Raw genomic sequence first — 13,889 nt, forward strand, 5'->3', positions numbered from 1 at the left:
TCGGTTTATGCTAGGTTTGGAGGAATATAATTATAGACCTGTGGCTTCTAATGATACTCTACAATTCTCATTTTTGTTTTTGTTGTTTCCCCACTTTTGTTTCAAAGATTCTGAAGAGATAATCTTCTTATAATACTGCTCCTTATGTCACTGACATAGGACTATGCTCATGGTATTGCCAGCATTTCCATCTCTCACTGACTTAAGTAAAACAAGAATTATGGTCTTGCCAGGATTTTAATCTCTCACTAACTTAGTAAGACTAGAATTGTGGTCTTGCCAGCATTTCAATCTCTCACTGACTTAAGACCAGAATTATAGTCTTGCCAGCATTTCAATCTCTCACTGACTTAAGTAAGACTAGAATTATAGTCATGCCAGCATTTCAATCTCTCATTGACTTAAGACTAGAATTATGGACTTGCCAGCATTTCAATCTCTCACTGACTTAAGACTAGAATTGTGGTCTTGCCAGCATTTCAATCTCTCACTGACTTAAGACTAGAATTGTGGTCTTGCCAGCATTTCAATCTCTCACTGACTTAAGACTAGAATTATGGACTTGCCAGCATTTTAATCTCTCACTGACTTAAGTAAGACTAGAATTATGGTCTTGCCAGCATGTCAGTCTCTCACTGACTTAAGACTAGAATTATGGACTTGCCAGCATTTTAATCTCTCACTGACTTAAGTAAGACTAGAATTATGGTCTTGCCAGCATTTCAATCTCTCACTGACTGTAGACTAGAATTATGGACTTGCCAGCATTTTAATCTCTCACTGACTTAAGTAAAACTAGAATTTTGGTCATGCCAGCATTTCTGTATCTCACCAATTTAAATGCAGTTTGTGATATGATTTAGATTTTTATTGTATCTTTTGAAGTTTTAGTCATATTGCTGCAGTGTCTGCAGTGGGTCAGTTTATAATGAAGTCTATCACTTGGGCATCATGCCATATACATGTAACATTACTCACTCAGTCATGTTATCCTGACACCAGCCTGACCAGTCCTAACACTAAGCTATTAATGCTGAGCGCCAAGTGAGGCAGCTGCTAGTATCATTTTTATAAGTCTTTGGTATGTCTTGGCCGGGATTCGAACCCACAACGTCTCGCTTACAAAGGCGGACACTCTAACCACTTAGGCCACTAGAGCGGTCACTGACTTAAGTAAGACTAGAATTTTGGTCTTGCCAGCATTTCAGTCAGGTCAAACTGCAAACATCATAGACCCAGATCTGTTGTCATTTAAATCATTGGCAGATCACATTTCTATAGACTCAGATGTGCCAGCACAGTATGCAACAGATCTGTGTCTATGATGTTTGCATTTGGTCTGACTTGTAAGCAAGTACAGATGGTGTGTGTTATAGCCAATGAAATATTGTGGCTGTATGAAATACATATCTTTTGAGGAGTGAGTGCCAGTATTTTTTGTGCTATCTCAGTTACAGTTGTTTCCCCAGATTCTAATTAAAAGAGACAAACCCAATGAAAGAAAGATACATCTGCTGTAGCTTTAAATTTTTACTTACAAATTAAATCCAGTGTTAGAATATTGGTAACTTGTCTAAATAAATCAACTCTGTGATTAAATGCAATGTCTTATCAGTGATTTGGACTGGGGTCTTATTCCAAGTTTCAAATGTCTAATCAGACTGGGGTCTTATCCTAAGTCTCAATTGTCTAATCAGACCAGGGTCTTATTCCAAGTTTCAATTGTCTAATCAGACTGGGGTCTTATTCCAAGTCTCAATTGTCTAATCAGACTGGGGTCTTATTCCAAGTTTCAATTGTCTAATCAGACTGGGGTCTTATTCCAAGTCTCAATTGTCTAATCAGACTGGGGTCTTATTCCAAGTATTAGTTGTCTAATCAGAGATTTTCTCTTGCTACACATCATTAATGATATTAACTGGAAAGCGTGTAAAATTCGGTTGTTAGGATGTAAATGTGTAAAACTTGGTTCTTAGGCTTCTTAGTGGAAAATGCATAAACTTGGCTCAAAATTATGTGCATTGAAAGATAAATATTTTTTAAAAGTTTAAGTTTGCACTGGGTTTAATACCAAACAAAAGATAATTATATTCCATGCTCTGAAAAAAAATGTCATTGAAATACATGATATAAATTCATAATTATATTGAATTTTAATTGAGAATATAGGTCATTATTTATGTTTTTCAGCTTGAGACTACAAATGAGGCCTTAGAATCATTGACAGTTGCAAATGAACACTTTAAACAAGAAATAGAAAAGCTCCAAGAACAGTATGAGCAGGAAGTGGTAGGTCTAAGTTCTTCGTGTTTTATCAATTTTATTTGTTTTGTTTTGTCCACAAACAGAATATTAAGTGTTTGCTTTGTCTCTTCCAAGTAGTTTTTGATCCTTATTTGCTATCTGTCCATGTATTTGTCCATCTTTCCTGTTGAGGCTATAATTCTTAATGAAGTACATCTATTGAGATCATATTTGCAGTTGTGTGCATCGTGGGAAGAAGGTGTGTTGCACAGCTGAACTGGATTGTGTTAATGGACTTTCCAGAATTTATTAAAAATTGCTGCTAAATATTGACTCATGACACAGAAGTTGCAGTATCTTTGAAATATTGGCCCACATTAGAAGTTACGGTAGATTTAAAATATTGACTCATGACAGAAGTTGTGGTATCTTGACAGCTCCTACAACACGTTTAGAATTTTCTTGTTCAATACTAATACTGTGCAGTTTAGAATTTTGTTCAGTATTAAAACTGGTGCAGAATTGTCAGGTTAAAATGGAAATTACTTCAGCTTAACATGAATGGTTTGTTAAACTCAATTTGGTTGATAGACTGGGTTCTGGAACAAGCATTCTGTTGTAGTTTTAACTTTGCATTCATGAAGAAAGTTTTACAAATGCTTTTGTTTAACTTAGAAAAACCAAAATGGCTTATCATGGTGGCAATGACAGTGATTTTGAATGTTTGAGGTACATCAGATTATTGAAGCTGGGAAAGTGATACTGGAATAACCAGCAAGTGTTTCTGAGCCAAGAAATCATCTTGACTATGACATTGATGTACATGGTGCAAGGACAAACAGGTAGCATGCCGGTCATCCCCATGTTCAGCAGTATTTCAAAAAAAAAATTAGAAATGGAGAATTTCAAGCTTAAAAATCATTTAAAGTTACGTTTTTTAATGAGAATTTCTTGCATTTGGGTGGCCAAGTGGTGAAAAGCGCTTGCCTGTTTAGATCACTGACAACTCACCTCAGTCCAGATGGGTTGGAGTCTTGGCTCTGCCAATGTGGGTATGCAAGAAAGTTTTCCAGTATCTTTCCCTGGGTCAGTGATTCTTTCCAGGGTTTTCCAGCCGTCTTCCTCCACCAAATATACAGCCTGGCATATGTAGCCTATTGTGTACTGAAAATAGGTGTTATGCTTGGAGAGACCTCTACAGATAATAATAATGTACCTATATTTCAGCTGGGTTTGCTTGGAGAGACCTATACAGATATTAATGTACCTATATTTCAACTGGGTTTGCTTGGAGAGTCCTATAAAAATATTAATATTGTACCTATATTTCAGCTGGGTTTGCTTGGAGAGACAAATCAAAATATTAATAATGTACCTATATTTCAACTGGATTTGCTTGGAGGGACCTATAAAAATAATAATGTACCTATATTTCAACTGGATTTGCTTGGAGAGTCCTATACCAATATTAATAATGTACCTACTTTTTGAACTGAACCTACTGTTAAAGAGCATTTGTTTTGTCCTACATAACTCTTCTGCCAACTATACACTGTTTTGTAGATCAAAATTTTTCATCCTTTTTCCCAACAGTCAAAGAAAATATGTATGAAATAATTAGTACATTTTTCTCAAAATAGTGTGTGTGTATGTATATATATATATGTATGTATTAGGCATGGATGGGTACTATGCCAAGTACCTGGACCCATCTGGATTTTAAGGAAAAAAATTGAACTTTCACCAGGAATTTTTTAATGCAGTACATATATCATTATTTTAATTACATTTCTTCATTTGTCATTGTATTGAAATATTTATTGCTGTAAATTGCATGTGCACACACACATACTAAATATCCTGCTGGTGTTGCTGTAAACAAGTACACACACTCACAGAAGCTTAGTACATCTACTACTGCAAGATATGTAACAACTACATTGGAGCTTTATCTTGTAGAACCTTTATACCACATCATAAATGTTGAAAGGGCATACAGTATCTTTGTTTACATCTATATGTCTGCCTGGTAACATTTTGTGTTTATGTCACTATGCTAGGATGTTTGTATTTTATGAACACATTATTTCACCTCAAAAGAAAGATGAATAATTTTGTTGTTTTAATTTCAGCTAGAAAAGAAAAACCTCCTGGAGAAAATTTCAACTTTGGAAGGAAAATTATCTACTGTAAGTATATTTTTGGACAACTTGGAGCATCGGAATTCACAAACTGATAAAGATATATATTCCAAAAAAATAATTAGTGAAATCTTACAGAACATATTCAGATTAAGATTATTTGAACACACCTAAAAGCACCACTCTCAACTGAGAAAATATGCATCTAACTGAAAAACAATCTACATAACTGGTATGGGAAACAGTTGTACTATTTGCACACAGTCCATTGTTGTAGATATCTCTGTATACTTGTACATACGATATCTATGATCTTTTATGTTTAAAATACTTTTACTTTATATCTATATTTTAATTTAGTTGCATGGACTATGTAGTCTGAAATTTAGAATTCTTATCTTGTACAAAAATGAACTTAATGTAATTCAATGACATGCATTACTAGAGACTGAGAAAATATACATCTAATTGAATGTGAACATTAACTTAATTTAATGTGGTAATTTGTACCAGTCTAGACTGAGAAAATGTCTGTCTAACTTTATATGTGTTCAGAAATAATCCTAATCTATTTATAGACATGTTAAAGAATATCAAGAACCTTGCCCATTAAAGTCCGGTTTATGTAATGCTTTTTGGTGTTCAATTCCTACCATTAAAGTCCGGTTTGTGTAATGCTTTTTGGTGTTCAATTCCTACCATTAAAGTCTGGTTTGTGTAATGCTTTTAGGTGTTCAATTCTTGCCATTAAAGTCTGGTTTGTGTAATGTTTTTAGGTGTTCAATTCCTACCATTAAAGTCTGGTTTGTGTAATGTTTTTGGGTGTTCAATTCCTACCATTAAAGTCCGGTTTGTGTAATGTTTTTAGATGTTCAATTCCTACCATTAAAGTCCAGTCTGTGTAATGTTTTTTGGTGTTCAATTCCTACCATTAAAGTCTGGTTTGTGTAATGCTTTTAGGTGTTCAGTTCTTACCATTAAAGTCTTGTTTGTGTAATATGTTTAGGTGTTCAAATAATTCTTACCATTAAAGTCTGGTTTGTGTAATGTTTTTAGGTGTTCAAATAATTCTTACCATTAAAGTCTGGTTTGTGTAATGTTTTAGGTGTTCAGTTACTACCATTAAAGTCTGGTTTGTGTAATGCTTTTAGGTGTTCAATTCTTACCATTAAAGTCTGGTTTGTGTAATGTTTTTAGGTGTTCAATTCCTACTATTACAGTCTGGTTTGTGTAATGTTTTTAGGTGTTCAATTCTTACCATTAAAGTCTGGTTTGTGTAATGCTCTGAGGTGTTCAATTCTTACCATTAAAGTCTGGTTTGTATAATGTTTTTTGGTGTTCAGTTCTTACCATTAAAGTCTGGTTTGTATAATGTTTTTAGGTGTTCATTTCTTACCATTAAAGTCTGGTTTGTGTAATGTTTTAGGTGTTCAGTTCTTACCATTAAAGTCTGGTTTGTGTAATGTTTTTAGGTGTTCAAATAATCCGTACCTGCTGTCAACCTGTTGTCTGTATATAAGTAATTATCTCACATTAGAGTTTCAACTTAAAATTCTAAGATAATGTTTAAGATATAATAAGATGGCTGATTGAAGTTTTGAGGTGTTTTTGTCTTTGAAGTTTAATAACTTCTCTTTCATGTGTAAGTTATATAAAAGTATACATTTTTTAAAAGGTTATGAAATTAAAAATGCAATGAATCATTCCAATTTTTTTATCCTGATGGAATGACAAATTTAAAAATCTGATTTTCAAGAACTTTGAATTTTTAATTTTTTTTTTCATTGACATTGATTATTCATTTATCTAAAAACATGTTGGTAGTATATGTTATTATATTACCAGTTTTTTTATTACATTAAACCAAGTCCTGGAGTTTAATCAAACATTTTATGTTAAATCTATTTAGGTATATAAAATAAATTTAATTTTCAAAAGTCCCAGACGTTAAGAAATTTAAAATCTTTGTTACTTCAGATTTAATCTGTATTTACAATATCTGATGCTCTTAAATAATTCCTGTTGTGGCCTATGATGTCAATTTTCAAGAAGCCGAGTGTTATGGTATTTGAGATATGACTGATATTAATATTTCTGGCTCCTATGGGTTGGTAGTTTTTACCACAGTTTTCCCATTTTATTTCTCCACCAGATATTTTGCTGGCCATGTATTGCCTATCATGGGCTGAAAAATCGTGCTAAAGCCACAAACCACAAAAAGCTGGTATTATCAGAGGGGGGCTGCCTTGTGCCAAAAAACTATTTGGAAGAATAAGTAGACATACATGTATATTTTATGAAGTCATTTACATGTCATGTACATTTTACTGTTTTTCTTCATATTCCAGTATCAGGCTGATTTGAAGAATTTGGGTGATTTAGAAAACCTTGCACATCAAGTTGATGAACTCACATGTATGAAGATGGAAAAAGACAAGGAAATGAATGAATTTAAGGCATGTAAAAGTACATTCTTATTTGTACAGTTTGTTAGTTATGATAAATGGAAACCATACATGCCAACCATTATGCTTTTGGCATAATCATTAAACTTTTTTCACTGAATTATGTATTATGGTTGCTTGTATATGGATTCCATATTTCCATTACATTAAAAAATCAAATAAAAATAAAGCATTAAATAGTTGTTTGTCATTTATATTATCGTCTCATTAATACCACACATTAAAAAATCAAATAAAAATAAAGCATTAAATAGTTGTTTGTCATTTATATTATCGTCTCAATAATACCACACATTAAAAAATCAAATAAAAATAAAGCATTAGATAGTTGTTTATCAGTTATATTATTGTCTCAATAATACCACACATTAAAAAATCAAATAAAAATAAAGCATTAAATAGTTGTTTATTATTTATATTATCGTCTCAATAATACCACACATTAAAAAATCAAATAAAAATAAAGCATTAAATAGTTGTTTGTCATTTATATTATCGTCTCAATAATACCACACATTAAAAAATCAAAGAAAAATAAAGCATCAAATAGTTGTTTATCAGTTATATTATCATCTCATTAGTACCACACATTAAAAAATCAAATAAAAATAAAGCATTAAATAGTTGTTTGTCATTTATATTATCATCTCATTAATACCATTCATCGTAAAAATTTGAGAATATTCTAAAATAAAGACTGCAGCTTAAAAATTGCATAAGAGATAATTTGTCCATTATAAATCTGCATGTACTTTCCTAATTTTCTGTTGATAGCAATTGTATATGAGCCATTTTCAAGAAAATAGATGGGTTTCATTAATTTGAAACTTTGCCTCGCATTTTTATTTTATACTGATAAGTTAGTGAATCAGTCTGTGCTTTTAAAGAAAATGACACCAGATATTGAGCAAAACAGACTTTTGCAGTTTGACTTATGGATGAAAATTATTAGAACAAATGGGACTTTTTAACTTTAAAACATGTCTGTTCAGATAAAGTACAAATGAACACCACTTTACAAATTGTAAAGCAGAATATGAGAGTGTTGCAATACAGCACTCAGATTGAACTCCTCAATCATTGCATACTTTTTGAACTTGACGATCATTTGGCAAAATTTAGACATGTAGACTAGTTAAAGCAAGTGTTAAATATAAATAATTTTTAAGTGCATTTTGTGCTTGTATTCTGATTCTAATTCACATGGATTGTGCCCATTTTTGCCAAGTATTTTGACTTGCAAATCCAGGTTAGTAGTAAAAATATATGTACATTTTTCATATAATGTACTGTCATTATGGCATGTAATATGTTAGCTACAATGTTGTAACCTCAATGACGTATGAGTACTAAAATTTGTACTTGTAATATATAGATTACACTTTTATGCCACTTATATTAGCAAAAATTACTCTTATACATCTTGGGTCTGCATGTATGGGAAACAGTCTTTACACCCTACAAGTTTGCCATCTGGTAGGCACATTATTATCCATTGTTTTTCACTTGCCTGACTTACACAGCCAGGTACATTATTATCCATTGTTTTTCACTTGCCTGACTGGAACAGGCACATTATTATCCATTGTTTTTCATTTGCCTGACTGGAACAGGCACATTATTATCCATTGTTTATCACTTGCCTGACTGGAACAGGCACATTATTATCCATTGTTTTTCACTTGCCTGACTTACACAGTCAGGTACATTATTATCTATTGTTTTTCACTTGCCTGACTTACACAGTCAGGCACATTATTATCCATTGTTTTTCATTTGCCTGACTGGAACAGGCACATTATTATCTATTGTTTTTCACTTGCCTGACTTACACAGTCAGGTATATTATTATCCATTGTTTTTCACTTGCCTGACTGGAACAGGTACATTATTATCCATTGTTAATCATTTGCCTGACTTACACAGTCAGGTACATTATTATCCATTGTTTATCACTTGCCTGGAATGGAGTGTTAAAGTGTTGATATTAAGCAGTTTTATATAGGTAATCATACCAAACTTTGAAGGACAAGGAAAAGTTAATATCTCAGGTGGCTTTATAAATTGCCATACGATATTAGCTGATGAAAGTGTGTTTCTTGGTCACAACTTGAATATTTTGTTTTTTTGAAAATGTATACATTGCATTGATATTTTCATATTTGAAATTCTTGATTCAGTTTTCAGCATTCAGACATGAATATTCTGAGATGATAGAGCATCCACCTTGGATGCGGGAGGTCGTGGGTTCCAAGCCCTAGCTGAGTTATACCAAAGATTTATAAAAATGGTACTAACAGCTGCCTCACTAGGCGCTCAGCATTAAGAGGTTAGTGTTCAGACTGGTCAGCCTGGTGTCAGGATAATGCAACTAAGTGGGACATCATGTCACACATAAATAAGCCTTTCCCACAGATAATGTAGTTCCTGACAGAACATTTGTACTTATGACAGCTTTTGGTTGGACCAGTTATTCACAGATTAATTATTTTCAACAATTTCCTAAGTGAAATTTGTACAAATAGAAATTTGCTCTAAATTGGCTTTTTGTATATAATTAGTGAAGTTTTAACTAGAGATAGTATTACTTATTCAGTGATTGATTTTATTTTCTTTCTATAATATGCACTGCTCCAGTAACCTAGTGGTTAGAGCATCCACCTTGGATGCGGAAGGTCGCAGGTTTGAACCCTGGCTGAGTCATACCAAAGACTTACAAAAATGGTACTAACAGCTGCCTCGCTTGGCGCTTAGCATTAAGAAGTTAGTGTTAGGACTGGTCGGCCTGGTGTCAGGATAATGCGACTGGGTGGGACATCATGTTACATGTCTGCGGCATGATGCCCCAGTGCTAGACATCGCTATAAACTGTCACACTGCAGACATCATAGCGATATGACTGAAAAATTGTTAAAGCTACATTAAAAATCACACACACACACTTTCTGTAATACAGCATGTTCCAGATTTGGTTTACATAATGTAGATGACTTATTAAGATTTTCATGCCTGTTACATTTCCATTTCCTACAGCATATAGTGTAACCCATATTAACACATTTTGTGCATAAACCACTTTATATAGACAAATGAATTCTTTTTAGTCTTGTTTGTATGCAGGTGTAGAAGACCAGATTCAATTTTATGTGTTAAAGCAATATATAGCTTTACTGTTCATAGACCTGAGGAGCAGATTGGATGGCCTGTTTTCCTCTGTTAGTCCATTAGTTCAAGTTTGTCAGCACTAAACTACATGCAGGATTGCCATGAAACTTGACACTTAATTCATTCCATGATCTTAATGATACTAAAGGGAAATAGTGCCAATATTACATCCAGTATGGTGAGCACATGGCCTGGATGGATGGTCATATCAACATTTCCCTAAAGAATTTTGTGATGTTTAGTTGTCGGAAATGTAAATGCCACCATTCTGACAATTAATATATGATAGTAACCATCTTAAACATCTTGTTTTTGTAACTTATCCATAACAGAAAGTTATGTAAACATGGGGTTTCACAGAAAGTTATATAACATGGGGTTTCATAGAAGACTGAGTGAGTGTATTTGGTCCTAAATGGAAATGATATTGATCTGACCTCCATTATGGCAACCTTGGCGGCAGTCTTAAAAATCTTCATATCACTACTGCTTCTGAATGGATGGTCATATCTATGTGTGGTTTTCAACAAAAGACTTTTTTGGATCAGTTGCTCCTTATGAAAGTGGTGATGATGATCTGGTACAGAATATGCCTGTCATAGTGGCCATCTTGAAAATCTTGTTATCAATACAAGACTTTTTATGATCTCGGTTTGGTTCTAAATGTAAATGGTTCCAATCTGACATTCAGTATGTCCACTGTGGTAGTCATCTTTATAATCTTATTATCACTGGTCCTACTAAATCATGTGATTGACGTGGTTTCCACTAAATGGCTTCTTAGGATGTCTAGCTGGTGAAAAGGGTGCCATTTGGCCATCCAGTATGGGTACATTATTTTTCAAAACACTTTTAATATTCTCTTGATTATAGAAATCATAGAGACAGGGTTCCATATGTAACAGTGCTTCAAAAAGTCATCAAATGTCATTCAGCTAGCTTTCCATGTGTAATATAGATCTAAAACATGCTTCAAAAAGTCATCAAATGTCATCCAGCTAGCTTTCCATGTGTAATATAGATCTAAAACATGCTTCAAAAAGTCATCAAATGTCATCCAGCTAGCTTTCCATGTGTAATATAGATCTAAAACATGCTTCAAAAAGTCATCAAATGTCATCCAGCTAGCTTTCCATGTGTAATATAGATCTAAAACATGCTTCAAAGAGTCATCAAATGTCATCCAGCTAGCTTTCCATGTGTAATATAGATCTAAAACATGCTTCAAAAAGTCATCAAATGTCATCCAGCTAGCTTTCCATGTGTTATATTGATCTAAAACATGCTTCAAAAAGTCATCAAATGTCATCCAGCTAGCTTTCCATATGTAATATAGATCTAAAACATGCTTCAAAAAGTCATCAAATGTCATCCAGCTAGCTTTCCATGTGTAATATAGATCTAAAACATGCTTCAAAAAGTCATCAAATGTCATCCAGTTAGCTTTCCATATGTAATATAGATCTAAAACATGCTTCAAAAAGTCATCAAATGTCATCCAGCTAGCTTTCCATATGTAATATAGATCTAAAACATGCTTCAAAAAGTCATCAAATGTCATCCAGCTAGCTTTCCATATGTAATATAGATCTAAAACATGCTTCAAAAAGTCATCAAATGTCATCCAGCTAGCTTTCCTTGTGTTATATACTTCTAATCTTTTGAAATGCAGGTTTTTAGTATTTGCTTCAGAACCTTTGAGGAAAAATTATTTTTGTATACTCTGGTAAGGAAAGATATTCATTAGATAAATAAGCATTACTTATTACAAACAGCCCTATAAATAACATTGCAATAGTATGTTAGGTTATTTGCCTTTATATTCCAGATTCTGTTGACAGAGAAAACACAAGAGATAAATCAACTACAAGAAAGGTGGGAATGTCTGTTGACAGAGAAAACAGAAGAGATAAATCAACTACAAGACAGGTTGGACTCTTCATGTGACTTTAATTTAGTTGAATTTATGGATACACTGGATAACAACTCATTTAGATTGGAAGGAAATGATACACCATGTTACATTAATTATGGATGCCTAAAAATAGATTTGATATCCAGTACTGTTGTCTTGGCATACAGACTGAAATCTTGCTGTCTCTTGTGATAATTATTTGGTTCTAAATGAATATGGTGACCATCTTGAAATTTCTTTACTACTCTTCTTAAACAGATGGTTTTATAAACATGGAGTTTTTGCTGCAAGACTTCATACAATGTTAGTTTGCCCAAAATCTAAATGGTACTGATCTGTCAACTAATATGGCCACCATAGTGTCTGTCTTGAAAATCCTGTTATTGCATTTTTGTACTTTGTTGACCTTATGAACACAGTGACTTGTACATATAAATGTGAATTTTTACCAGATTTTGTATTTAGTTGCATTCCAATGAAAACGTTGATAGCCTGCATTCTGACATTGATTCCTATGTTAAAGGTGATGACTCAGTTTTTTTAATTGTACCGACTTATAAAACAAACAAGTATGGATGTACTTTAATATAAAAAAAAACAATTTACTCTAAAGAATACTTTGAATAATAATATAATTTTGTTATATAGTGTGCTTAAATTTTGTCAGTGATTGAGGGTTGGAAATATTGCCTACGTGATTCTTGTCACTTGTAAACAAGCTGTTTACTTGTCTGTGAGTTAAAGACCTGACCTTGTTTATGATTTAAGCTAGGTTTTTCATAGGAAATCTATTAATTGTAGATCAAGTGAAATTTTATTGTATAGAGGTTGAATATTAAAAAAATGTTCATTCCTATTGTATGATCAGTCTGTGGAATCAAAGTTTTGTTCAGATATAAGTTGAGAGGAATTATTTAAATAGTTCATTGGAATTACAAAATGCTCATTGACTTTTTGGACTAAAACACTACTTTTGGGTTATTGAGAATTCATTCAAAGACATTTTGAATTGTTATCATTGGGATATATTAAGATATCCAGGACTAATATAATTTATTTGGAACATCCTATACTTTTAGACATGTGATGGAACAGTTAAGATTATTTGGGATTTAATTCACAATAAATACTATAGGTTCCTCTTCAATTTTTATTACATAGCTTAGAGAAGTTAATTGTTTGTTGAAATGTACTTAAATGGTTGTCAGCCTTCATTTCTGTTACTTATTTTAAGATTATAGAGCCACAACACATTTGTTTTCTCCCAAAGAATATTATTTATAGATTTAATCAAATTTAGCCAGTCTTTGTATTTTTATATTGTCTGAATCGAGTTCACTGATCTTCATAGAGTTAGGTTTAAGATCAAAGGTCATGACAAAGATTTATATACTGCACTTATATTTATTTGGGGCCCCGAGTGGCCTAGTGGTCTAAAGCGCTCACCATTGTGGATCACTGCCATCTCACCTCTGTCTGTGTGGGTTCGAGTCCAAGTCTCGGCTAGCGTGGGTACGTGGGAAAGCCTGCCAGTAGCTTCTCGTGGGTCGGTGGTTCTTCCCTGGGTTTTCCAGGGTTCTTCCTCCACCAGTTATACTGGCCGCCATGTATAGCCAATCTTGTGCTGGAAAATGGCGTTAAACCCTACAACAACAACAACATATATTTATTTTGTCATCATGCTAACTCAAACATAAGAAAAAGTTCTTGTCCTAATTTTATGTATTTACACCTCTCCCTCTATAAATTGTGCACCATGGTCCAAAAACATTGACCACACTATAAACAAGGCACAAGTTACAGAGGGACTTTTGAAAAAAGAAAAGGGGAGTGCCATCCTGGCTAGACATCAAGAAGATCGAGGAGGGTGGTAGCTATGCTGTTTAATTGCTGAATATTCATTTTATAATTGCATTATAAATAATTATCAACAAACAGCTTTTCAGATGAAATTGTTTA

General features: G+C 33.1%; 1 protein-coding gene across 1 annotated transcript in view; it reads left to right on the forward strand.

Annotated features, from left to right (window-relative positions):
* Positions 1-13,889, forward strand: part of LOC149787279 (kinesin-like protein KIF15-B) — a 117,503-nt gene that overhangs the window by 85,482 nt on the left and 18,132 nt on the right. Inside the window, exons 28-31 of the mRNA XM_089977807.1 lie at positions 2,191-2,289; positions 4,377-4,433; positions 6,734-6,841; positions 11,844-11,944. Of these exons, the coding sequence (XP_089833933.1) occupies positions 2,191-2,289; positions 4,377-4,433; positions 6,734-6,841; positions 11,844-11,944 (365 nt within the window). The remainder of the gene's footprint in view (positions 1-2,190; positions 2,290-4,376; positions 4,434-6,733; positions 6,842-11,843; positions 11,945-13,889) is intronic.

Source organism: Sinohyriopsis cumingii, chromosome 12 (assembly GCF_028554795.1).
Source record: "Sinohyriopsis cumingii isolate HCF-2022 chromosome 12, ASM2855479v2, whole genome shotgun sequence".
Lineage (NCBI taxonomy): Eukaryota > Metazoa > Mollusca > Bivalvia > Unionida > Unionidae > Sinohyriopsis > Sinohyriopsis cumingii.